Below are 25,775 nucleotides of genomic sequence, written 5' to 3'. Positions count from 1 at the left end.
TGAGTCGAAGTAAACTGAATTATTATTATTATTATTATTATTATTATTATTATTATTATGTCCTTTGTCTATATTCTTTTATATCTGTTGACATCTTTCTTTCCCCCTCGGTCAGCGCTTGTCTGTAATTGGCCTTTCAGCAGTTGCCAAGGGTTTGAATAAATGAAAAGAACTATTGTTACACACTACAGAAACGTTATGATATAGTCACTTTTGTCCCCAATACGTACATTTTGATGAAGTTGGCAACCATGGAGTAAGTAGTCTGTGCAAAGATGTGCTAAGCAAGAAAATGTACTGAAACTGTACGCGTTAGTTCGGAGCAGTTGTGGAAATGATATGATGGGTAACGGCTGTTTGATGTTCTTTACTCAATTTAAATTGTGGTCATCGAGGAAACACCAGTTCTTGTGTAGGCCTTCTTAAATTTTTCAAATACTGGTGCCTTCTTATATGTAACAAAACTATGCATTTTCTCGTTTTACAGTATATTTACCTTAAAGATTCGAAGGCAGTATAGCGCTGCTGCTTTTCTACACGATGTCTCATTCTAGAAGTCAGTAACTACGTACCATGTTCATAAAATTATTTCTGAAATTTTCTGATACTCTAATTTATCAATCTGCTGATAGATTTTGGATTTTCAAAGCTGCCTTCCTTATCTAAAATATATTCATTTCCATAATTATAGAAAGAAGAAAGGTTAAATGTCAGTTATTTCCTATTTCGGTCAATACTGTTGTGTTCAAATACTTCGTATGACTTACCAAGTGCAGATCCAGCACGCAGAAGAAGGGCAGGCTTGACATGGGAGAACGTGTTCTGGAACACAACGCTGCACTCTGTTGTTGAGCTGGAACAGACAAACCCAAGGGAAATTGCAGATGCAGATCGAGTTGTGCCCTTTATTCAGAAAGAAGAGACGGAACCATTCGTTGTCAATATGGACATTTCATAAGAAAGCCGTTTTTACAGGGGATAAAATAATTTTACCGACACGCCATTACTGGCGCTAAGAGTAAACAGCTTCATCAAGACATAAGTGCAAGCAGCTTCTAGCAATCGTGAATCTGACAACAGTGGATTTCGATGAACGCGATTCCAAATTTTGTTTAGTTGCCTAATGGCTGTATTCGGTTTCAGGAATACGCGGATTTTAAAACGCGTACATATGAGAAAAAAATCGGTCGGGGAGGTAACTGGTGAACACCTGTATTGTCATCATGATCAATGTAGTGATCATCATCACTGACTACCGAGCTGAATAATCTATTGTTTACAAAGTAAAAGGAACAAGAATTTCTAAGAAGAGCTAATCGCCTACGTCCCTTTGATACGACACGAACCATATAGCAAACAACGCCTACAGGAATTCTTCTTTGCCGCGGGAACGTCTTTACAAAGCTTTTACGCAGCAACGGTAGGAGATTATACAGACAGACCAGTAGACACACGCGTCCAACAGTTCTTCTATTTTTGCTTGCATTCTTTGCCACGAGAAAGTGGTTACCTAGCCGTTGACTATCAACGAAAGGAGGAATACACCACAGACACACAGACTGATCACAGGACACATCACAAGACAGAGTATACACGAAATATAGGAAGAACGACTCCCATAGCGGAGGACTGATATAATACGCGAGTTTGAAATGCGACGTGTAGGATGATAAATCTTAACAAGTTTTAATATATAAATTGTATTATAGTACATGACGAACGTACATTTTGAATTATTTTGTGAACGACACATGATGGCGAGCGGTGCAATGGTTTAACGTGAATAACACACCTGAGGATGGCACAGTGATGCCGAAACATGTGGTGGGGTGAGATTGTGTGCACTAGAGGACGGTCAATACATACACAAAACATATATGTATGAAGTAGTCTGGGAAGTGATTTGAAATATTGAGAAAACGTGGAAGATCGAAAAGAAATGTCTAAGAAAGCGAATATCCCCTCCAGTACTATTTTTTTTAAAGTTGTGTCCTGAAACGAGCAAACGTCATATGTTCCTGTTTTACATGCAATGATATGCGCTTTCTTAGAATCGTCGCTAATTCTCAAAGAAACAAATTAAACCTTACATGATCAGCGTTAAATTGTATTGAGCATGCATCAGTCAGAAAATAACAAAAAAAAAAAGTGCATATAGACTCGATTAAACAATATCGGGAAAGAAGTTATTTTTATTGCTTGTGCCATAACATTCTTGAAATGGCGGTAAGGCCATTTCTTCCGAAACAGGGGAGAACTTCATAACATTACTGTAATAGGATCCATGAAAATAAACTTCACAGATCGCTTTCCACACCATCGCCCTTCCGCCATTCCATTCTTCGAATAATCGAACGTATTCACGAAGAGGAGAGTATAGTGGGGGGTGGGGGGTGGAAACAGGCACTACTGCAGCGAGAGACATTGTCGAAAATTGTCCAGTTCTCTAATCGTGCTATATTGCCCTCGGCGGACGGGTGAGGCATACATGGCTGGCCGTCTTGGGCGTGTCTGATGATGCATACAGAAAGTATTCTGTATCCTTCCAGCTGAGACCTGCGCCCGGGCAGGCGTGTCTCAACAAAAGACTCTACAGGTGTCGTTTGTTTCATGTACTTTTCTACAATTACTTGCTTATTTTGTAGAATTAAAATCTATTGTTGTTCCTGGCCTTTTTTTTTCTTTGCTTCCTTGTCTTACTTTCGTTCTCTTTCTTCCATTTTCTTTCTTCAGTCTGTGTTTATTTTCTTCCTAATTCTTCCCTTCTTCCTTTTCATTCTCTCCTTTATCATTTCCTTTTTGTATTTTTCCTTATTCTTTTTTACTTCTTTATATGTATTCTTCTCCCCTTTTCTTCCTCTCTAGCTTCCTTTATGTCTGTTTATTTAATTTCCTGTTTTTCTTGATTATCTTCTACATTTCTTTCCTATTTTTAATGCGATTTTCTTATTTTCCCCTTTCATTTATTATAACTCTGGTTTAGAGAGTGCCATGCTTCACAGGAACGCAGAATTCGTGCTTTGTCACGAATTCTCCACGCTGAGTGAACAGTTAAACTGACCCGCAGCTTGGCTCCCAAACAGCATCGTCATCACTCAACAGTTACACAACTGTTACAGAAAAACTCTGCATTACGGAAGCTGAATGTTCATCACCGTCACCACAAGAGTTCTTTATCCGGTCCACTGGGTACTGCCACTGAACACGGCTAAGTGTAACTCTTACAAATAAATACACGGACAGAGACAAAATAAATGTGTTATGCAGAACGGTGTTGAGGTCTCATGAAATGACACTAGTGACATTCCTCATGAGGAATGTCAGTTATTTGTACACTCTGTTTCAGATAAACAGAAGTAAAGGAGAGAGATCACGGCAACCTTAATTACCTATTAGTTCAGCATGTTTATATCAGTTACAATTAGCAAGATGAAAACGCATACAATTTCAAGCACAATTGACTTTTTCACGGTAAAATAATTCAAGAAGTGAAATATGTTTATATTCTTTAAGCTCTGCTTGTTCAGAACATCTTTCTCTTCAAGTGGAATATCCGCCAGCTTTCCGAGTTTCCATGCTGTGCATACTCAAGTTAGTCTTGCCCGACGGAACGTTCCAGCCGTGATCATGTCCTGGTTTATTGAGTTGGATGCGTCGCGTGAAAACTTCTGCTGCTTTCACTCCGACCTCAGCGTCGAACTGTTCATCTCGTAACCATAAGCGCTGCTTTGAACACAGAGACATAGGGGTATAACAACTGGTTGCACCTGATGTGAAAGAATTTTTGTTATTATGGCTCTACAGCCCTTTGTTGGACCTTGGCCACTTCTTCAGTTTCTTGAGCCTATACATAGTCGGTAGGACTCCTTGGATGGGGGATCAGTCCGGCATAAGACCTATACCTACACACAGAACAACACAAACACAGAATAAAAACAAATAAACAACCTTGCTTTGAATGAGAATCGAACCCGCAATGAGAGCCTTTGAGTCAGTGAAGAAAGTTCCTGCCTTAAGACCGGGCGACCACTGCGTTCGGCGCGTGAAAGAAATGCCGCTGTGTAAACCAGATAATGACACAATTTCATTAGATTTGTTGTTCCTATATTTAAAATTTTTTTATGTCAGCCGTTACAGATGAGTGGGCTGTGAACACACGCGTCCATTATCGAATTTACAACAATTGTAAAGAAGTGAAATGTTCATAGTCATATTATTTTTCATATTTGGGGTTTCGTAGAGTAAAGTCGTTGAAAATGACGTCAATTGCTCCTTTAACTCGCCATAGTAGAGACTCGTTTAGAATAACACAATCTTACATTCCATTAAGTTTGTTTGGGAATTTAGTTTATATTTGTAGGCATAGGAATATGAGAATGTAAAAATATTTATAAGTTCTGCTCTCCATTTAATAATTATTAAAATCAAATCAGTCTTAGCAACTGTGTTTGAATTATTACTCAGCAAACGAAATGCGAACCCTTCTTCTAAAGGCGCGTCCACATTACTCGTGTTCGTGCGTCAGAAGCTTACTGCTGCCGGAAAATCAGGATCTGGGGCTGATATCTGTTGTGAAGAAATGCGAAGGCTTTGTATGCAAACCAGTTTGGGCGTCCACTTCGTCAGCTCCAGATCCTGATTTTCCGGCAGCAGTAAGCTTCTGACGCACGTGCACGAGTAATGTGGACGCGCCTTAAGGATATCAGAAAGAAGTATATGACGTGCGAAAATAAAGATCAGTATATTCTCCACATTATCACCAAAGAGAACTAGGCAGTCAGCCTCACATAAATTTACGCTCCCGCACATGGAACTTAAAAAAGATTCAGAGTGAATTCTTGAAAATTTTTCCATCTGGCGGTAAAGGGAAATCTGAAGCCCCAGCTGGGACTTCAGTCCATTACTTTCCAGACCTTAGACAGTCACCGTGTTAACCGGTTTTCATGGTTTAGTTTTTTTTTTTTTTTTTTGCTTCTAAGGAGCAATAAATACATATTAGAAAACCTATTACAGAATTGCTTATGTCTTCAAGTAAAGGTAATGTGGTCCCTGTGCTTAACTAATTAAGCATTACGCCATGAAGTCATATGGAGGAGTGGATGTGTAGATGCACATTATCTTGACCTCGGCGCTAGTTGCAAGTGACTGAACAGCTTCACCCCCAGGCCGCTTTACCACCCGGGGAAAGAGCCCTCGGTAACCATTTTATAGGAGGCTTGGTGGGCCCTACCGGGACTAAACTCCAACCCCTCGAACGTCCAGCCCGTAGGCATTCGGTGTACCTACTGCACTTCCCGGCTCTTACCCTGTCGGTCCGTAAATTCCTTAAATAAATCAAGAACACAAATACGCATTAATTGGCCTGTAGGTGCATTATGCAATCTGCAGCCACTCCACTTTCGTAATTAACTGCCTGACTTCCGCAGTACCGTCATGGTGTCAGTCCGAAATCGTGTGATTTGGAACGTCACGATCCACATTCAATGTAGGACCTTGAGCTACTTCACTACGGTGATAGGAATACTGGGAAAATATGTATATTTCCTTGATGTTAACTTTTATTAAGAAAACATTTTGATATGATGATAATAACCGTTTAATCAGTGTAATATGACTTTGATATTTATGTGCGGGCAAGTTACACATGCTTTTATTAGGAGAAATTTCATCTCTTGGAGCTCTGAATAAATGATGCAAAGGACTAATATTCTTGATACTTCTTGCTAAAAAGTATCAATCCAAGAAACACATTCAACATCAGCTCAATATAATAATCTGCACGACTCCTAATAAAATAAAATCCTAATGATATCCAATATCTTAAAACTTTACGTATGTAAAATTATTATAATCTCTCTCTTATATTATAAATATTACTTTAAAGTAAAGGTAAGGTAAAGATGTCCCTGTGCTTAACAAATTAAGCACTGGGCCATGAAGACGTATGAGGGAGTGGATGTATAAATTCACATTTTCTTGACCCCGGCACTAGTTGGAGGTGAGTGGTAACCGGTAACCATTGTATAGGACGCTGGGTGGGCACCAGAGCCTGTCTGGACGACGTGGAGAGTCCATACCGGGACTCGAACTCCGACTCCTCGGAAGTCCAGCCCGTAGCCAGTCGCTATATCGACTACGCTACCCTGCTCCCCAATCACGGATTTATCTTGCTTTCGTACTATCTGTTTCCAGTTATGTGTTTCTACCTGTGGTAGTTCAGAAGAAGGAAATGATGACTCTCCATTTCGAAATGTCCCAGTAAGGTTACTAATGGGCCGCGCCATAGCTCAAGTGGTTAGTCGCTGGTTTCCCATCACGGCGGCCCGGATTCGATCCCGGGGTCTGTTCAAGTGGGATTTGTGGTGGACAAAGTGGCGCGGGAGCAGGTTTCCTCCGAGTACTTCGGTTTCCCCTGCCAATCTTCATTCCACCAATTGCTCCACAATCACCCTCACCTATCATCTGGGGCTGGTACAAGAGGCCAGAGTGGCCGCAGTACAAGGGACTTAGTCCCACCCCACTAGGAAAAAAAAAGGTTACTAATGGACGGGTAGAAAGAATTATGATGCACTGCTAATTATACCGAAGGACTTTGTGCCATACAGCTGTTGCCAGTTGCTCCGTGCATACTGTCTCCGAAATTTCGCTCACTGTTCCCATCAGATGAAGGTAATTATCTAAATTTAAGCAACAAGAATGGAAAGCTCAGTTCCATATACAGCAGTTTCGAAACCTGTCCCGCACTCTTCAGGATGCTGCCTTGAACTTCACATCCCTTTCTGACAGATACAGTACTAATATGAGTCGTAACGGATACACATGCTCAGATATTGTCACCAATTGTATCGCACACTAATTATAACATCCACAATTTTCCCACGTGTTTAGTTAAATACTCGCCTTCAAATAAGCATGAAATCTGTGTGGCTTAGAAATGCTATGCTACTGAGAAACAGAACGACCTGCAACTGCGAAGAGCATAGCAGCCTCTGTGTATTATTCATGAAAATAATTTGGTGTGATCTGTATCGCAATCAAGAACCGGGGTAGCTCAGTCGTTATAGCGACGGGCTACAAGCTGGAGGGCCGGACTTCGATTGCTGGCAGTGGTAGGATTTTTCTCTTCTCTATTGTCTGTAGATCATCCCATCCAGCCTCTTATCCAAATGGTACCGAGGGCTATTCACAAGGGTTAAAAATGCCGAAGCGTGAAGCTCATCACTCACCACCATGTAGTACGGAGGTCAAGATAGGTGGCGCTATATTTCCACTCCCGTATGTTTTCATGTCATGGTGCTTAATTAATTAAGCAAATGGACAAATTTACCTTACCTTTCGCTTCCAATGCTACCTCATACCTTTAAGCTAAACGTCCTTTGTGTTTTGCAGTTTGCATATCACAAACCGATGTGATACAAGGAGACTGTGTTAAAAGCGAAACCGGTGCGGGAGTTTCAGAAACATCGCTTAGTAATGATGTGTCTGTATTCTGGGTTCCTTACTTACAGTTGTTGGAGTTTGTGACCGTTTTTGTGTCCGATATGCCTTCTACGTCCTGAGCAGTAAGAAGCTCCATAGCTGACGAATAAATTCAATAAGCAGTGTTGTTAAATGTATGCAAAATGAAGCCAATGAAGGAACATTTACAAAAGGAACATAAGAGACCAGCAAAGGTAAAAGGGGTTTCCCTATGTTCTGGAAAATAAAGTTGCTGGTTGAGGCACTATGCTACAAGCCGGAAGGTCGCGAGATCGAATCCCGATGAGGTAAATTTTTTCAATTGACCTAATCCTTCCAGCCGCTTTATGGTCCTGGGGTAGACTCAGCCTCTAACAGAAATTAGTAACAAGAATATTCCTGGGGGTAAAGGGCGGCCGGCGCGTAAGGCTGACAACCTCACAGTCATCTGTGAGCCGATTGTCTAGAAAATGGGGGAACCTCAACATCTCACAACCCTATGGGTCTCCACGGCCTGTTACAGGGATACCTTTACCTATTTTATAACAAAAATAAAAGCAACAAACATGCATATACGAACGTGACAATGCAACCTTAACGAAAGAATAAACGTAGACATCCAGTAACAAAATTAAAAAGAGGGAAAGGAGCAGAGATGCAAGAGTTGGTAGCTCCTTCATTCAAATTCAAGATATGAACGTCAGCGCCCAGCGAATCTTGCCCACGTAATGGGCGGTATAGACACGACAGTAATTATGAAAACAGTGCACGCCTTTCATGGAGTGCCAACTCCCGAGCTTAAGAGTAAAAAAATCCGTTTTTCGGAAAACTTCGTACTCAGTTGGGATTTAAATAGAAGGAAAAATGGAACAGAACATTTCTAATTGAGAGGTACAGTGCGTACAATCAAGTGCGCGCCGCGGCTGCAATTTGCCGTGAGTCATACCACCGCAGAACGGATGCAGTCGCGGGGAGGAGTTGTATATAATATAGTACGAGAGAAAATATATTCCTACCTATGAAGCAATAACCAGCTCAGAAAGGAAGGCAGAACTATTGTTTATGTTGATGAGTCGTACATACTCCCTTCGCGTGTGATGAACAAGTTATGAAGTGATAACAATGATGGCTTCTTCCTACTCCTGTCTAACGGCCGGGGGTTCGCAACATGAGAGAAGGGAAAATGGTTCCGCGCCGAATGTTCTGCTTGCGTGCAAATCACAGTAGGCTTCAGGAGGCTATAGTCATCAGATGAATATAAATAAATATGCTCTATAAGAAATAGATTAAATAAAATTTAATTGCGAACCTATCTAAGAATTCTGCAGTTGTTTGAGATGGCGTGTCTTACCATGAAGCACTGCAAGAGAACTCCTAACTGAAGAAATGAAAATCAAACGACAGAATGGCTGACAAAGGACATGTTCCTTCTCAACGTGTATGTTAAAGCTAATTTTATACGTCCACATAAATTTACACAATCCAAAATTTTTATGAGTATTCTACAGACGAAATGTTCAAGGACCGTGGCTACAGTGTTTGCGTTTCTCATATGACCATCCAGATCTGATCCCGCCAGGAACAAAATTTAGTTCAAGTTGAGGAGATGAGGGTGTTTACTGGACCGTTACCTAGCAACAGATGTCCTATTATTGAGCGAGTTTGTGTGAGAATGTGTTTACCGAGTCGTTGCCTAGCAATGGTTATACACGTCGCAGTATCATAATTTCTGTCTATATTAGCAATATCGAGATTATGACTGTTTAATAAGAATAACGATACGTCGAAAGTTGTCCCTTTGTGTCATCACGAAGATGGCCCTAAAAAATAAAACAATTATCTTAGTTATTATACGGTTCCACGAACGAACGGTTGAGAGTCGCTTCGGGGCGTAGAGTGGATTGGGCGAAGGCGTCTTTCATCTTGCGCCCCATGCAGGAAGAGGCATTCCCGCACTCCTTGTCTCAGGAACCTCTTATCTTTACAACATAGCAAAATTAATCAAAGAGGGAAGGAATAAGTAATACAAGAACCTGTCCCCTTCCTCGTACAACTGGAAAGAGAGATTTTCTAAATGGCTATGAGCAAAAATAGTAATGTAAATTGTTTGAATTTGTATGATGCCCAACCTAACTAATTTACTTTAATGAAAGCAATTAATGTTTGTACTCAATTCATATAACAAGCCGTGTAGAGAGGATAATATTTAAACCCGTCCACTATACGTGCGGACACTTTTCAGGTAACAAAGAATTTAAAGTGTACTAGCAGTCGTAAAAACATTAGTCGTATCAGGGAGAAATAAATTGCCATCTTGCAGTCCCAATAAACATCTTGGAGTTATTAGCTACCCGCTGTTTTATCATAGAATCTGCAGTCACAGTCAGTTTCTCCCGCAGTTTATTGCACAGAGCCCAAACAGGCGCTTGCTAATGTCCCGGGGCCGTACTCACGGTCATCTCCAACGCACACAGTGCGAAAGGCTCCGCCATGCATTGCAGTAGAGGAAGCCAAGATATTGTTTTTGTTTTTTGTTAAACATTCGGGAGTTGCAAATGTTTCCTTCCTACCATTCTACGCGTCATAATCATCTTCCTTCCCTTCATCACCCTCATTCAAGCTATTTAATTCATAAGTGTTGTACGTTACTTCGCATGTATGTTCCAGCAATTCTTCAACTTCACTAATGGTAGAACCTTACGCAATAAATCATTCAGTGTGCTTTACAATTTGAATACTTGAAACAACATTATCAAATAACACAGAGAAATGAGATTCATGTTGATATCAGGAGAAGAGAAATCTTGGAAATATTTGCTTTTATTCGCTTCGGAAACGATTTGAAAAATATATTTTCCAAAACGGAATAATTTTGCCAGATCCTTTCGAGGCCTTGGTCACTTACTTTGAAGGACGTGCATGCATTACGGGTGTCTGAAAACAATGTGTTCACTTAAATACCTTGACTAAAAGGGAACAGGCATGTACGCAGTTTGGGGTATTATATAACAAGGACTTTCCTGGTGCATACAGGTCACGTAATACATAATATAATATATAATTTTGTGATCCGGCATGACACAGTCCGTATAGTGACTGACTACGGACTGGACGACCAAGGGGTCGGATTTGGAGTCCCAGTAAGGATAAGATATTTCATTTTTCCATGTTGTCCAGACTGTCACTAGGGACCACCCAACCTCCTATCCAATGGGTACTGGGTGCTCTTTCCCCAGGGTTAAAGTGGTCGGGGTGTGAAGTTGACCACTCACTTCCAGCTAGTGCCGAGGTCAAGAAAACTTGGGTCCATACATCCACTCCCCCATACGCCTTCATGGCGTAGTGCTTAATTACTTAAGCTCAGGGACAACTTTACCTTACCTTTATAATACTCGTACAATTATAACTGAACTTCTGAAGTTACTTTGTAAAGTGGACTGCGCCATTTCTGGATCGCATCCACTGAATAATTTTAATGTATGTGAGATGTAATTTTAGGTTATATTACCAGTAAATTTGTTGTCAGTCAGTTGTTACCGAGAGACCATGTATGGCCTGCGTGTGTCTAGTTATGCGCAAAGAGTTCTATATCCAGGAGCAGCGATATACATGAAAAGACGGCAACATAATTTGGCTGGCGCATGCTTAAGACGTAGTTACTATATGAATTACAGAGGAGTGATCTTCTCTAAAACAGCAACTTCCACACAAAAACTGAAAACAACCAAACAAGCGTGCCTTATGGATCCCCAGGACTCTTATTTAATGTGTTTTCTCTCAGGCTAACATCGAGAAATATTAAAAAAAGTAATTTAGGCCCCGAAGTAACGAGGACCTAAGAAGTAATTACTGTAGAATGAATAAAATTCCCATACCATACTGCAATACCAGTATAATGGGGATTCTGTAAGCTTTATAAAGTTTATCCAAAACTGTCACAAGACACAAAAGATACAATTAACAGAAAATTTAAACCTGCCAGTAGAGTCTCTAACAAAGCACAATAAACCGAAATTAAACATTAATGCAAGTCTATACAGAAGATCCTGGCCAAAATCGACGTCATCGACTAGGACACACGTACGTAAGTGAAGGAATTAATATATGTTCATTGAAGCACAGCAGAAAACTAGACTCCATATATTTAATGAATTGAAAATGAAAACTGTGTAATTAATATATGTATTATTAAATTTACAAAATTTAACAGATGTTATCTGAAACCTTCTTGAGAATATTAATATTCTATTACAGTTTTCGTGTAAAACTGTCCTCGATTTTTAGGAAATAAATTTATAGAAATTAGCAGGGCTATTGCGTATATTGGCAATACTTGAAAATATTAAGGAAATTCGTTGATTCGTTGTCTAACGTACCAGTAGACTGATACCAGTTATAACGTTCGCTTTTTCGCGTTGTGTTTCTGGCTTTGTGTCTGCTGATATTGCCTTACGAGGAAAGCTTCGTAGTAAGGCCTAGAATAACTGGAAATATAGTCAAATGGGATCGTCAATTCAGTTCATGAAAGCCCGTACCTTCTGGAAAGTTAACAAGATCAACTTCAATTCTGAACAGCATACGTATCTCTTTTAAATTGTTATCTCTTAATGATCCTGATAATAACTTTGACAAATCCAAATCTCAGCTAGTGCCGAGGTCAAGAAAATGTGGAGTTATACGTCCAGTTCCCCATACACCTTCATGGCATAGTGCTTAATTAGTTAAGCACAGGGAAATCTTTACCTTACTCTTAGTAAAAAAAAAAACAATATACATAATTTTATGGTGGGAAATCAGAAGGAAACCACTTGGGAGACTTAGGCTTGTATCGGAGGATAATATTAAAAATTGATCTAAAATATATAGTTATGGACTAGATTTAATGGACTTATGGCAGGGTCCATTAGCGTGCTGAATGACCTTTCGGAATCCATACAATATAAGGAATTTCTAGACTAGCTGAACCACCGTAATCTTCCCAAGTATGACTCTGCTGCATGTAGTTAGTCCGGCGAATAGTTTCGAAGCTCAAATATTCGAACTAACGTGGGGTGTGAGGCCTCTTTTTTTTTTCTTTGGTACTACAGCCCCAGTGGGCCTACGCCTACGTCCATGAACTTCTCCGTTCACTTCGGTTTTTCTAGATCTTACACATTCGGTAGGACTCCTTGGGCGGGTGATCAGCTCGTCGCAAGGCCTCTACCTGTACACTAACACAGAAAAACGCACACACCCCAACTGAACATCCATGCCCTGAGTGGGATTCGAACCCATGATCCCGGTTTCCAAGCAAGCGAAGACAGTACATGCCTTAGACCGTTCGGCTGCCGTGACCGGCTGTGAGGCCTTTTCTCTCCAGCTAATATTCATTTCACGCACTTCGGTCAAAGATCACGCAAAAATATTCTTTTGCAAAATGGTATGCCTGCTTATTCCAGGTAATTTATAGGAGCATAGAAAGGGCTGTCATTTCCGTGCCTGTGCAACGAATCAGTTCTATATTCTATAAATTATTATGTCTGAGTGAGCTCATGTCTTTGCTAAGCAAACGTTCTATCACCCCCACTCAGCGACCACTAACCCCAGGCGGCGTTACCAACTGAGCAGTGCAACTTTTTTACGTTAAGTGCATTGTAACTCACCACTGATTGATGCCCGCAATTATGCACCTGCTCAACAAGTTTCCGGCTGGATCAGCCTGGAAGCAGCAAGTGCAGTAATGGAAATAGTGCTTCTACAGGCTACTTCGGTTCTCCTCGGCGCAAATGGCGATCGTGGTTATGCCGCTATTAGTAAAGTTACAGTTTGCTTCTCTCTCTATGACTTTACAACCCTGTAGACCTTGGCCGCTTTTTAAATTTCTTAAGCCTATACACAGACCGCCTCTGTGGTCTAGCGGTCAGTGTTCCTGGCTACAGATCCAGAGGTCCGGGTTCGATTTCCGGCGCTACTAGATATTTTTTATGAGAAGTAGTGGGTCTGGAACGGGGTCCACTCAGCTTCGTGATGATAATTGAGGAGCTACTTCAAGGAAATAGGGCCTCCGTTCTAGAAAACAGAAATTAACGGCCGTGGGGATCCGTTGCGCTGACCACGCGACATCCTCTACCTGCAAAAGTTGGCACTAAACTTCGCCAACAAGCGGCGGTCGCTCGGTCGGTATAGTTCGCTTGCAGACTAAAATCACGGAGTTTGTCTTTGTATACAGTCAGTAGGACTCCTTGGACGAATGACCAGCTCGTCGCAAGGCCTGTACCTAAATACAGGATAACACAAACACAGAATAAATGCATACACACACACCAAACATCCATGCTTTGTGTGAGATTCGAACCCACGATTCCGGCTTCCGAGCGAAAGAAGACAGTGTATGGCTTGGATCGCTCGGCTAGCGTGACCGGCCATATGTTGGTTACTTTGCCTAACATTTTATAGGAAAATGTAGCCTTATGAAATCAATGTATGTACTTCCATCTTAACTTCTGGAAAAGATGATAGATTTTCACAAAATTTGTCATGAAGCCATCACAAAAGGTGCTTCATAATTTCCTGCGATAAGTAATACATGGCCGGTCACGGTAGCCGAGCGGTCTAAGGCATGTACTGTCTTCTCTCGCTTGGAAACCGAGATTGTGGTTTCGAATCCCACTCATGGCATGGATGTTTGTGTGCGTTTTTCTGTGTTTGTGTACAGGTAGATGCCTTGCGACGAGCTGATCACTCGCCCAAGGAGTCCTACCGAATGTGTAAGATCTAGTAAAACCGAAGTGAACGGAGTTCATGGAGGTAGGCCTAGGCCCACTGGGGCTGTAGTGCCAAAGGGGGGGGGAAAGTAATTCATGATACATACGGATGTGTGATGTGTGATGTGGGGGGGGGGATTTTGTCAATTTCCTGTAGGACCCTGAAATGCTGCACGATAATAAATCATCAATGCATAAGCAACTTCTTATAGAACTCGCTTCGCCTATATATTTTATATATTAAAATAAAATGTAATATCACCATTCAAGTGTATCTAATGTATTTACCTTCGTCTAATTAAATACTATTATATTCCCTATGATATTTTTCGGCTAAAAAGGCCAATCTTCAGGAGAAGAGTAAGTAATAAAGAAAATATTACAGTAAGTGTACACGAAGGATTTAAAACATCTAAGTCTTTTAAATATAGTGATCAAACTTTAAGATGAATTAACATTAATGTTACTCTGAAGTTCGTTGATGTAAGAAGTAGTTCAGTACAACTTTTCAAATTACTGATGCCTCGTGTTATTGGGCCCACAGACTCATAATCATTTTTATAATAACCGTAACTATAACACGGAAATAATGGAGTTCTAAGTTGATTTTTTTACCCTCGAATATGTAACAACTTAATTAAAACAAAATAAACTTCATGGTTTTAGTTCGCAAGCGCACTATGCCGACCGAGCGACCGTGAAACAACATAATTATGTCATAAAATTGTAATATAGATTTTATAGGTATTTACCGATACAATGTTGTTATGCAGCACAGCTGTATTGGTCCGTAGGAGGTGACTTATTGGACTGTTTAGATATCGACTGTGTGTAGGCTTGTGTGGGGTTAGTTATCGCTTGAGCATGCGCATTTCGAGGGTGGTGTATGTCACCATGAGGGTTAGGGCCATATCAAAAAGTTTATTGTTTCTTTTCTCGGATACGTTTCTTCTAAGAGTCGAACTTTTTCCATGAAGATATAGAAACGTTCCTGGCTCTGGGACTAATCCAGCCTCATACCCAATGCGTCTAGGAGACTTAGGAGTCTGTTTCTCAGATGGTAAAGCTGCCGGGACGTGAAGCTGACTCACCTCCAACTAGTGCCGACATCAAGAATATGTGGATCTATAAATCCAACCCCCATAATTCTTCATGGTGCAGTGCTTAATTACCGTAGTTAAGCACAGGTACAAATATACTTCATTCTGCACTGCTTTCTCGATGAAGAGTACTGAACCTTTTGTTTGAAGAGGTATCATTAAACACTAAATTTGTTCACTGTAAATATAGATGATGTTTCTGGACAAAAAGACGCTTTTTTGGCCTGTAAGAGTGGTTGAGAATGAAAGATCTAAGAAACGGTTGAATCTAGGTAAATGCTGTAACAGTACTGACAGCTGAACATGACGTGTTTCCAACTTTTATCCTTTGGGAGCGTCACATGTAACCAATATCACATGTCAGACGCACCATAGAGGCGCGCTATGAAGTGAATGATGTGCATGACGGCACATCTCATGAGACACACATCATTATACTCATAATGTTGTCCTTCAGCCAAAGGTCTGCATAGGGACCGCCATATTACAGATGTGTCGTAGACGTGAAACTCAGCGACTTGGGATCGAAAATGATTGATTCTAATACGTGTAATTACGACGGACCTGAACGTGGCAAGAGAGGGTTTAGTATATTTTGAAAACATAGGCTTAATCTCTAATAGACCGGCGTCATATTAGTACTTTTTTTCCCCCTTGGCACTACAGCCCCAGTGGACCTAGGCCTACCTCCATGAACTTCTCCGTTCACTTCAATTTTTCTAGATCTTACACATTCGGTAGGACTCCTTGGGCGGGTGATCAGCTCGTCGTAAGGCCTCTATCAGTACACAAACACAGAAAAACGCACACACACAAACTAAACATCCATGCCCTTAGTGGGATTCGAAACCACGATCCCGGTTTCCAAGCGAGCGAAGACAGTACATGCCTTAGACCGCTCGGCTACCGTGACCGGCGTTGGTACTTTTAATTCAAAGAAATAATTCATACAAAATTTTGGTGAATGTTTATACACGTACGAGATCTGAGGACAGAGAAGATGATCAGAATGTTTATCATGGCAAACACATCTTCATGATTCAACAAGAAGGTGGGGCATAGAACGGGGAAGATCTGAAGGACATATTATTAGACTAGAGATGTGTTGCGGATCTATTCCGTCTAAGGATGAGGATTATTATAGGACACCACATTTTTATGAATAATTATGACCTGCTTTTATATCTTGATGTGCATACCCATTGATAGGCAACTACTCAGTAAACACATTCCCGCGAAACGTACGTGTGAACAGCAGGACGTCCATTGCTAGGCAGCGGACCAGTAAACGCGCCTCGTCAGCAATACAGGCTGTGTTTTCTGTGTGGTTCATTCCGAAAGGTTACAGAAGCATACAGTCAGAAGACGCGACAGAGTAGAGTAGTAGTCCAGTAGTAGGAAGTGAAGAGGCTATTTCGGGACGCCAGCCTACCGGGATATGAGGAATTGAATTGAACCGCGTATGCGAAATTGGACTGTGAAACTAAGACTTCATATGTGATATGAAGTGACAGTGAGATTGTAATGAATCCGTTGCCAGGATACGATCAGGGAAGAGTGAGAATCCTAGTGAGTGTGCAACGGTGAACTGTAAGGTGTGTAGATCAGCGATATCGCTGTAATTACCTGTAGTCCCGAGTTATGAATGTATAAGGCACAATAAATCCAATCATCCAATCATAACCCCCTTCTTATAAGTCACGCACATCCCTACACGTAACAATATGAGAAGAAGAGAAGAAAACCTGTAGTAAATTTTGTTTAATAGATCTATCGTCATAAGAAGATTGGTATTCATATTTTGACTCATGGTGACTTGCTCCCAACCCGCAATGCTGGTAGGGATCGGGGTTTTAACAAACGTACCAACGTTAGTAGACAGAATGGGACACTGGATAATTGGCTGAAGAACTAATCACTGCACCGTTGTTCTGTTCGTCTTTAACAAAGGGAAGCAATAGTTGGCAATTACGAGTAATGTTACGCGGGGTCCGCATGGCAATATTCTGAAGTGACCGCCTTCCCCCGAGAGCCCCGCGTTGGAAACTCTTACACAGGGCCTACATATAACATATTCATACTGACTTATACAGACACCGAAACACAAAAAGTAACGAAATCAATTGAACTATCAAGAAAATATATTTTCATCGATATAAAGCGACGTTCCATTGTTAGTCGACCGATATTTCGAAGGAGCATGTTGCCTCCATCTTCAGGGTCAATAATATGTTAAGCAATATACCAGCATGATGTCGGCAACAAGCACTTATGGGCAGTTATTTGTGAGAAGCTAATAGTCGCTCAGATAGTCAAGAAACACTTGCCTTTTTCGGAGCCTGAAAATTCTTTACCCTCTTCACAATAGTCCACCGCTGGTCTCTGTCCTCAAACAGATGAATCTAGCCCTCATACTCATGCTCTATTTCTTTCAGACATCTTCTTCACAAGTGGTCACTTCTCTTCAGGTTTTACAGCTAAAACCCTGTATGCATTTCCCTTACCTCCAACGCCTGCTACGCGTCTCCTCTCTGTTACTTTCCTTGATTTAATCGCCCTAATAATATTGGGTGAAAGCAGGTCTATGAACTGTAAAGTAAGTCATTATGCAATTTTCTCGAGTCTTCTCTCACTTTCTCCGTGTTAGGTAGAGGTATTCTCCTCAGTACCTTGTTCTCAAACACTCAGGTCATATCCTTCCATGTACGTGAAAGTTTCACAGTGTACATAGCGATACATAAATTGATACTTCTGTATAAACCTATTTTGAGATTTAATTTAGATAAGTAATGGCATACAAAAGATTCTGAACAACACAGAATATATATATATATATGTGCAGTACATAGTTAATTAATTGGGCTCCCCACCTTAAGCTCTTATTTTAATGTCAATCCCACATCCGCGCGTTTTATTCTGAATTGCCGAATGAGGTTCTAAATATCACTAGAGAATAACATTACATTACATTACATTACATTACATTACATTACATCTGTCGTGAAGATTTCACCAAGAAATCCTGGATAAAATTTATTCTCTTACATCTGGATTTGGCTTGTTTAATATGTCGACAGCGCAGCTGAGACAACCAACTTTAATTCAATATTATATTTAAGCATCCTGTTACACTCACACAATATATGAGACAAACTCCGTCTTAAGTGCAACAATTTAATTGTAGTTCTTCCTTCTTTCCTTCCTCCACACTACATGTTTCGGCCCTAAATGGAGGAAGAATTACAGTTAAATTGTTGCACTTAAGACGGAGTTTGTCTCATATACAACTTTAATTCTGTTAAATAACCAATATGTTATATAATAACAGGTATAAGACCCAGGCTGTTGATGCTCCACACAAGATGGCGAAATTTTTAATTTTCTTCCTCCTCACTTAATGTATTTTCATGCTAAACTCACATGAAAATAGGCCAAACCACCTTACAGCACAGCCACCACGTTCTTGCATAATTGTCATGTCTTTCACTGTTTACGAGTGTACTGTTAATCAGAGGAGATATCGTCAACTGGGATACAACAGCGTAGGCAACTGAAGTTAATCAAAGCCACGCATAATGTGTATTTTAATTGGGAACTCTTAACAATATTCTTTCGTTGAAGTTATATCTGTCGTGTTTCACTCCATTGGCTGTCCCTGAGACTCTTTTCTTTGGCCCTCTCACAGACTGTCTCATTTCAGGCCGAATTTCCCACGCGCTTTTCGTTGAATTTGTCGCTTGCTTCTGCTGCTTCCAGCCGCACTATGGCCCTGGGGTCGACTCAGCCTCTAACAGAAATGAGTACCAGGAATATTATAGGAATGTTCTTGGGGGTAAAGGGTGGCCGGCGCGTAAGGCTAACAACCTTACCGCCATCTATGAGCCGATTGTCTAGAAAATTTGTGAACCTCAACATCTCACAACCCTATGGGCCTTCACGGCCTGTTACAGGGATACCTATACTTTAAATTTAAATATAATTTAGCTTTTCCTTATCAGCTTTTTGTCCTTGTGTTTGTTTTAGTTTTTGATGTTTTGTATTCATACTGACTCTGCAATTGGCTCCTGGCTGATGATGAGGATCGGATTGTTGATACATGTAATAAATAAGAAATAATTAAACATATTCTTTTAATTATAAGTTTGCCTCAAGACTACATGCTGTATGTTCGTACCGGCAAATTCTGCTTCTGTAGCCATGACGGATTATTCTCTTGACTTCCGATTTACAATTACTTAAATAATAACGGACACAGGAAAAAGAGAGCACGGAAACACGCAGACACACAGACCTATACAAGCCTCAAGCATGATTTGAACCAACGATCCAAGAGTGGACGGGATTCTATGAACGGTTTTCTGTAAAATAGAATGATTAATTTTTGATGGGGAGCAGTTTCTGATATTTTCCAAAATGTTTCCGGACGTACATCACCAGGAGTTGAAAGCCAGCGACAAGCAGACTTTGTAAGCTGTGTACCTTGATGAAGACGCCTCTGTGGTATAATGGTCAGAGTTCTTGGCTACAGACCCAGAGGTCCCGTGTTCGATTCCCGGTCCTACAAGATTTTCTGAGAAATAATGGGTCTGGAACGGGGTCCACTCAGCCTCGTGAAGATAACTGAGGAGCTATTTCGAGGAAATAGCGGTTCCGGTCTAGAAAACCGAGATTAACGGCCGTGGGGATCCGTTGCGCTGACCACGTGACATCCTCCATCCGCTAAATTTGGCATTAACTTCGCAGACAAGCGGCTTTCGTTCGGTCGGTATAGTTCGCTTGGGGACTACAGGTCACGGAGTTTTTTTTGTTTGCACCTTGATGAATTAATGGATATAACCCAATAATTGGTGATTAAAGGTAAGACGGAGGGGATACAAAACAACAGGAGGACGATGAGACATATGGACAAGATTTTAGCTGGAAACTCTCCAAGGGTGAGACCACTTGGGAAATCTTAATGTAAATGGGAGGACGGTGCTAAGATTCATCTTAGAGAAATTAGATTTGAAAGGCGGGACTGAACTGTATTGTCTAATGATATGTTATAAGAGTGGGTTTTGTGGACACAGTAGTTAATGTACTGCTTCAACAGAGGCAAGAAATCTGTTGGCTGATTGACTAATTATCAACATTAACAGAAGAGCTCTATAGCGTGATATTACCTAAAGAATGAGATGACAAGTCTGCAGAAGCAGACCCGTTTTCTTCTAAGAAGAGGCTGACAATAACATGATACGTTTTTGCGCGTAGTTGAAAGGCATGAGGTGATGTGCTGTGAAACTCTCGCGCCTGCTGTACGGCGCAGATGTTGGTAGTTACTAAATGATTATATTGCTCCCGGTTTCCGCAATCCAAGAATTCACTAAACCGTGGAAAATATTAAGCAACTTATTGCTTTACACTAGGGAATTACGGACCCTTTGATGTCCGCGTTACAATAACGGTTTCCTGTAACCACAAGAGTTATGTGTCCAGTCATATCATAATCTGAACCAAAACAGTGGGCTTTCCATTAAATGCCCGTCAAAGTTCGCAAGAACCTCCCACGATATGAAGGCCTATAGGAGACTGAAACGGAGATACATAAATTCTATATTTCTAAGAAAAACAGAGCCGAGTTTCTACCAGCTTCTTGCTCGACAGAGCCATTGTTACCCAATATATAGGAAGCTAAACTTAGTTGCTAAGAGTGAAATTCCTACCGCTGTCAAAAATCGAAATCCTCGCCCTGTTTTAGAGGTAAAGTCAATTTTCATTTCTGAAACTTGTAAAAAAAAAAATCTTTTTTTGGTCCATCCCATAACATATTCACTATAGTGACTGAGCTATTCCAGCTCCCTACAGGTGACCGAAAAAAAAGCATAATTGACGAATCAAATTTTAGTGCAATTTTTTTTTATTTCTAGTGGGTTGGGACTAAGTTCCTTGTACTGCGGCCACTTCTGGCCTATTGTACCAGCCCCAGATGATAGGTGAGGGCGATTGTGGATCCATTGGTGGAATGAAGATTGGCAGGGGAAACCGAAGTACTCGGAGAAAACCTGCCCCAGCGCCACTTTGTCCACCACAAATTCCACTTGACCAGACCCGGGATCGAACCCGGGCCGCCGCGGTGGGAAGCCAGCGACTAACCGCTTGAGCTATGGCGGGGCCTAATTTTAGTGCTAACTACCCGACTGCTTTTCATCCAAATTCATTCAACAGTTACGCAAGTGAAATATGCAGATTGTCTGGAGAATTGTATGGAAGTTTTGACAATGTCATACATTTGACGATGTCTGCATTTTATATATGCTAACCTTATAATGAAGCTGATTTCGCGATCATGGCTTTAACTATATAATCCCCCAATGTAAAAGCGGTATTCATTTCTTGTGGAAGGGTAAAATATACAAAGTTTTACTACACTGTGACAGACGGACAGCGAACAAAAACATCTTTCTAGTCAGTTTATTGTTTTGCTTTCTTGTACAGTGTGGATAAAAAACAGTTTTCAATTAATTTCATCGGTTTAGGAATGTAATTACGAGCACACAGGCCTATGCAGTACATTAACCTTTCCCATAGTACTAAAGAGATAAACCAGTTTCAAACCGAAATATTCTGTCGACTAGCCTGGACGAATGACATTGTTTTACAATGGAAAACCTCACACAAAGCCATCTATGTGAATTTTTCAAACGATGTACACTGTAAGCTGCCATAAAGTATTCAGTATACAAAGCGCAACACTTCCACGAAACAGAAATAGAACCCACAGATTTACTGAGATATTTGTTTGTACAAAATCACGAAAAGATGGTTTGAATTTTAAGTCACTGTAAGAAATAAGAATAAAAGAAAAATGATGTTCATTATCTAAACTTTTTGTTACTTATGTGGGCGTCTCATTTTCATTGCTTCGGAGACTTGAAACTGTAAATCCGGCCCTAGGGCAACAAATTCCTACTGGCTCATTGTTTGTTCCTCTCCTGGCTTAGGTATATTTAATGACGATATATCTTACGCAGTAACTGCCTTATAAAAGAAGTTATTGAAGGAAAGATAGAGAGGCGGGTAGAAGTGACAAGAAGACGTAAGAAGATGCTGGATGACCTTGGGGACAGAAGAGGATATTCTCATTTGAAGGAGAAAGCTCTAGATCGCATCAAGTGGAGGAACTGTTTTGGAAGAAACTGTGGACCTGTCGTCTGACAGATTCCTGATGAATGAATATCGAAAAGAAAATAACGTCATTATGTAGAGCTTTTAATTTATATTTCTTGCCACATTCTCTACCCGCAGAGTGTGGGCTAGATCCGCAGATAGAAATAAATTAAAAGAAACCTTTTTTTCATGCTGTGTTTTTGTTGTTGTTGTTTGGCACCTTAACTCTCTCACATCTTCGAAGGAATTCTCGGAATTTCGTAATGTTATCCTTTATTCCGGGGTCGACGTTTAAAAATCCTCTTCAGTTCTTCTACATTTATTTCGTGCCTCAGAGTAAGAACTACTCACGCTAATATTACGATCTTCTGCGATTGTTAGATAAGTACCAATACTTCGGAGGGATCTACTGTCTCAGTCTTCACGGTAGAAGAGTATCCTTCATGTAATTGGTAATTATTTTCTGAGAGAATAGGGGTTCTTTATGCTGTTGATATGAGGTTATGGGGAGACGTACTGATGACAATTAATATTGATGGGGGTCGGTGGCTCTTCATATTTTAGCCTACTTCCTTACTTCGAAAAAATAAAAGTAAGCTTATGAGATCACAATATTCTGTGTGTGTGTGTGTGTGTGTCTGCATTCTGCTGGCAGCTATTCTTCCTTAGGGTAAGTGGCTCTGCATACTGCTGGCAGCTATTCTTCCTTAGGGTAAGTGGCTCTGCATACTGCTGGCAGCTATTCTTTGCGAGGAAAATTTACATCCTATATTATTTGCAAATCTTCTCCTAGAGGCAAAATTACTGTAGTTGCTGTCAATAAATCCCCATTATATAAAGTATATATGTATTCCGTAAGTTTTCTGCTTGTGTAATAGCATTAATACGGTTTGTAACCATTTTCTATGAGGCGACTTGACTGCATATTATCGGTACTGTTTCGTGTCGTGGGTAGTGACTCTGAATGCATGTGGAATTAAAGATTCAAGGATAAGAGTACCTTACATTTCATGAACGATAACTAAAACAGGAATTACACTTTCAAAATTGTTAATGTGCATCGTACGAAAGCAGATTAGTTCCAAGTGTTCATGAATCGGAAGGCTTGCTCATTTTGTACAACTCCAATATACCCTACAACCTAATAAAAACCCTGGAAGCAAAACGTTCCAACTACCCCTCATGGCGAATAACACTAAACCTATTTTCTTCCCCTGTTACTCTCATACTCTTTTTCCTACTTCGTTCATTTCTGATTATCACTCTCACTCTTTCTCTCACCCTTCCCTGTTATTTTCCTTCATTGTGCCCCCCCACATTTGTAGATAGAGTAACATTGTTTTTTTCTCCCTCTCTCCTTCAACCTTAGGGCAGTGATGTTGGAGGGCTGGAACTGAAATTGGCTATCTCGTCTCCTACGTGAGATTAACTCCCGCGTAACCGCAAAGCAGTCTCGTGTAGCAGCATCACAGTTACCTTCTGCATCCTTAACACTGACAGTGCTATGGGCATATACGTGTATTCCTGAAATGCTCGGCTCGAAATTATTCCTGGACACCGGCTACTCCAGCTTAGCTTTCCGTGGTTTTCTTCTTCACTCTGGATAAATTCCTGGATAGTACCTCATTTAGGTCGAAACAGCTTCCTTCCAAATTCTTTCCAATTCAACATTCACCAATTATTCCATAAACCGACTCTGTCTACATTCTGAGCGAGCCGTAAACAACTCACAAAAGAAGAGATGTAAGGTTTGAGGCTTTCACGGCGGTGACTATGAAGAAAGCAGTCTTNTCTGCTTTTACCGGTTCTCACGGTCTCTTCGCTTGCAGATTTCTTATTTTTTCTTCTACCCTGAAGATGGAGGCGATACGTTCCTCCGAAACGTCGGTTAACACCACATATACACGGTGCCAAATCCCAGAAGACTGCTTTCTTCAAAAGAAGAGATGTTTCCACTTTGGGAGTTGTGCATTTGGTTAGGTGATTTAATCCTTATTAGGCATACAGAGAAAATAATATCATACAATATGCGTTCGACTACGGAATAGTTCAGATTGTATAGTGATTCAGCGGGTTGGAAGGCGGAGAATTTGGGATCGATTCCTGGCACTGACAAGAGAGTTTCCTCTTCTCTGCAGAAGCCAGATCAACTCTGACAACAACCCAGCCTCGTATTCACTGGTACCGGTGGTACTTCCAGAGGGCCAAGGGACGAGGTGTGAAGCTGACCACTCGCTTCGATCTAGCGTTAAGTTTAAGAGTGTGTGGAGCTATATAACTCTACTCACCCTGAGTAAGTCCTTATAACATGGTGTTTAATTAAGCACAGGGAAAAACTCATCTCTGCCTGTCTCAGTACTCGTTCTCTGCAAAGGGTGGTATTCATTTATTCGTTGCCCTATTTCACTTGTAGGAACACGTGGTACCGTAGTTGGTTGAGGCACTATGCTACGAACCGGAAGATCGCGAGTTCGATTCCTGCTGAGGTTGTTGGATTTTTCAATTTACCTAATCCTTCCAGCCGCCGTATGGCCCTAGGGTCGACTCAGCCTCTGACAGAAATGAGTATAAGGAATCTTCCTGGGGTTAAAGGGAGGCCAGTGTGTAAGACTGACAACCTACCGCCATCTATGAGCTGACTGTCTAGAAAATGTGGGAGCCTCGACGTCTCACAACCCTATGGGCCACCACGGTCTGTTACAGGGATACTGAAAAATGCAATGACCTCATCGGGATACGAACCCACCCATCTTCCGGCTTGTAGCATGGAGCCTCAACCAACTATGCTAAGAATATATTTATGTATATATGCTTTGTGCGTGCAAGAGAACGCGCGCTCGTGCGTCTGTGTGTGTATGTGTGTGTCTGTGCGCGCGCGTGTGTAGTTCACAAATAATCTCTGCTGACGTCTCGTTGGAGACATCTGTGTGCAAGGACATGAATTTACATGCCGAAAGCACAGTCGCTACTGTGGCTCCGAACAGGTTAGAGCTGCGTGATAACCGTGGTACGTCCGTTCTGTTATTGACTATATTTTCATTTCATGAACATTTACTTTTAATGTCTTCATATAAATAGCGTAAGACAAGCAAGGAGGACTAGTGGACGTTCATGAAAATGAATCTTAAGCTCCTACATAAAGTACATTTTCTACCTTGTATTTTGTTGATCAATATGAAATTTGAGACGGTTTGAACTACCTGAGCAATGATATCAAATATATGTTTTTATCAAAATTAGTCCCAAAATTTGTCGAATCATAAAATGAAACAGCAGAAACCCCCATTTCCTTGCTATATCGAAAGTCGAAAGGTTTAAGAAAAAAAAA

The 25,775-nt window shown here is 40.9% G+C and overlaps 1 protein-coding gene across 1 annotated transcript in view; it reads right to left on the bottom strand.

The window, feature by feature from the left end:
* The window catches only part of LOC111865221, a 191,628-nt gene extending 172,849 nt beyond the window's left edge, over positions 1-18,779 (bottom strand). Inside the window, exons 1-3 of the mRNA XM_033751745.1 lie at positions 18,722-18,779; positions 14,954-15,002; positions 768-853 (exon numbers count right to left, since the gene is read on the bottom strand). Of these exons, the coding sequence (XP_033607636.1) occupies positions 768-853; positions 14,954-15,002; positions 18,722-18,779 (193 nt within the window). The remainder of the gene's footprint in view (positions 1-767; positions 854-14,953; positions 15,003-18,721) is intronic.
* Between the last annotated feature and the right edge of the window lie 6,996 nt (positions 18,780-25,775).

This window comes from Cryptotermes secundus, unplaced genomic scaffold (assembly GCF_002891405.2).
Source record: "Cryptotermes secundus unplaced genomic scaffold, Csec_1.0 scaffold614, whole genome shotgun sequence".
Taxonomy (NCBI): Eukaryota; Metazoa; Arthropoda; class Insecta; order Blattodea; family Kalotermitidae; genus Cryptotermes; species Cryptotermes secundus.
This window is presented reverse-complemented; position numbering and strand designations above follow the sequence as displayed.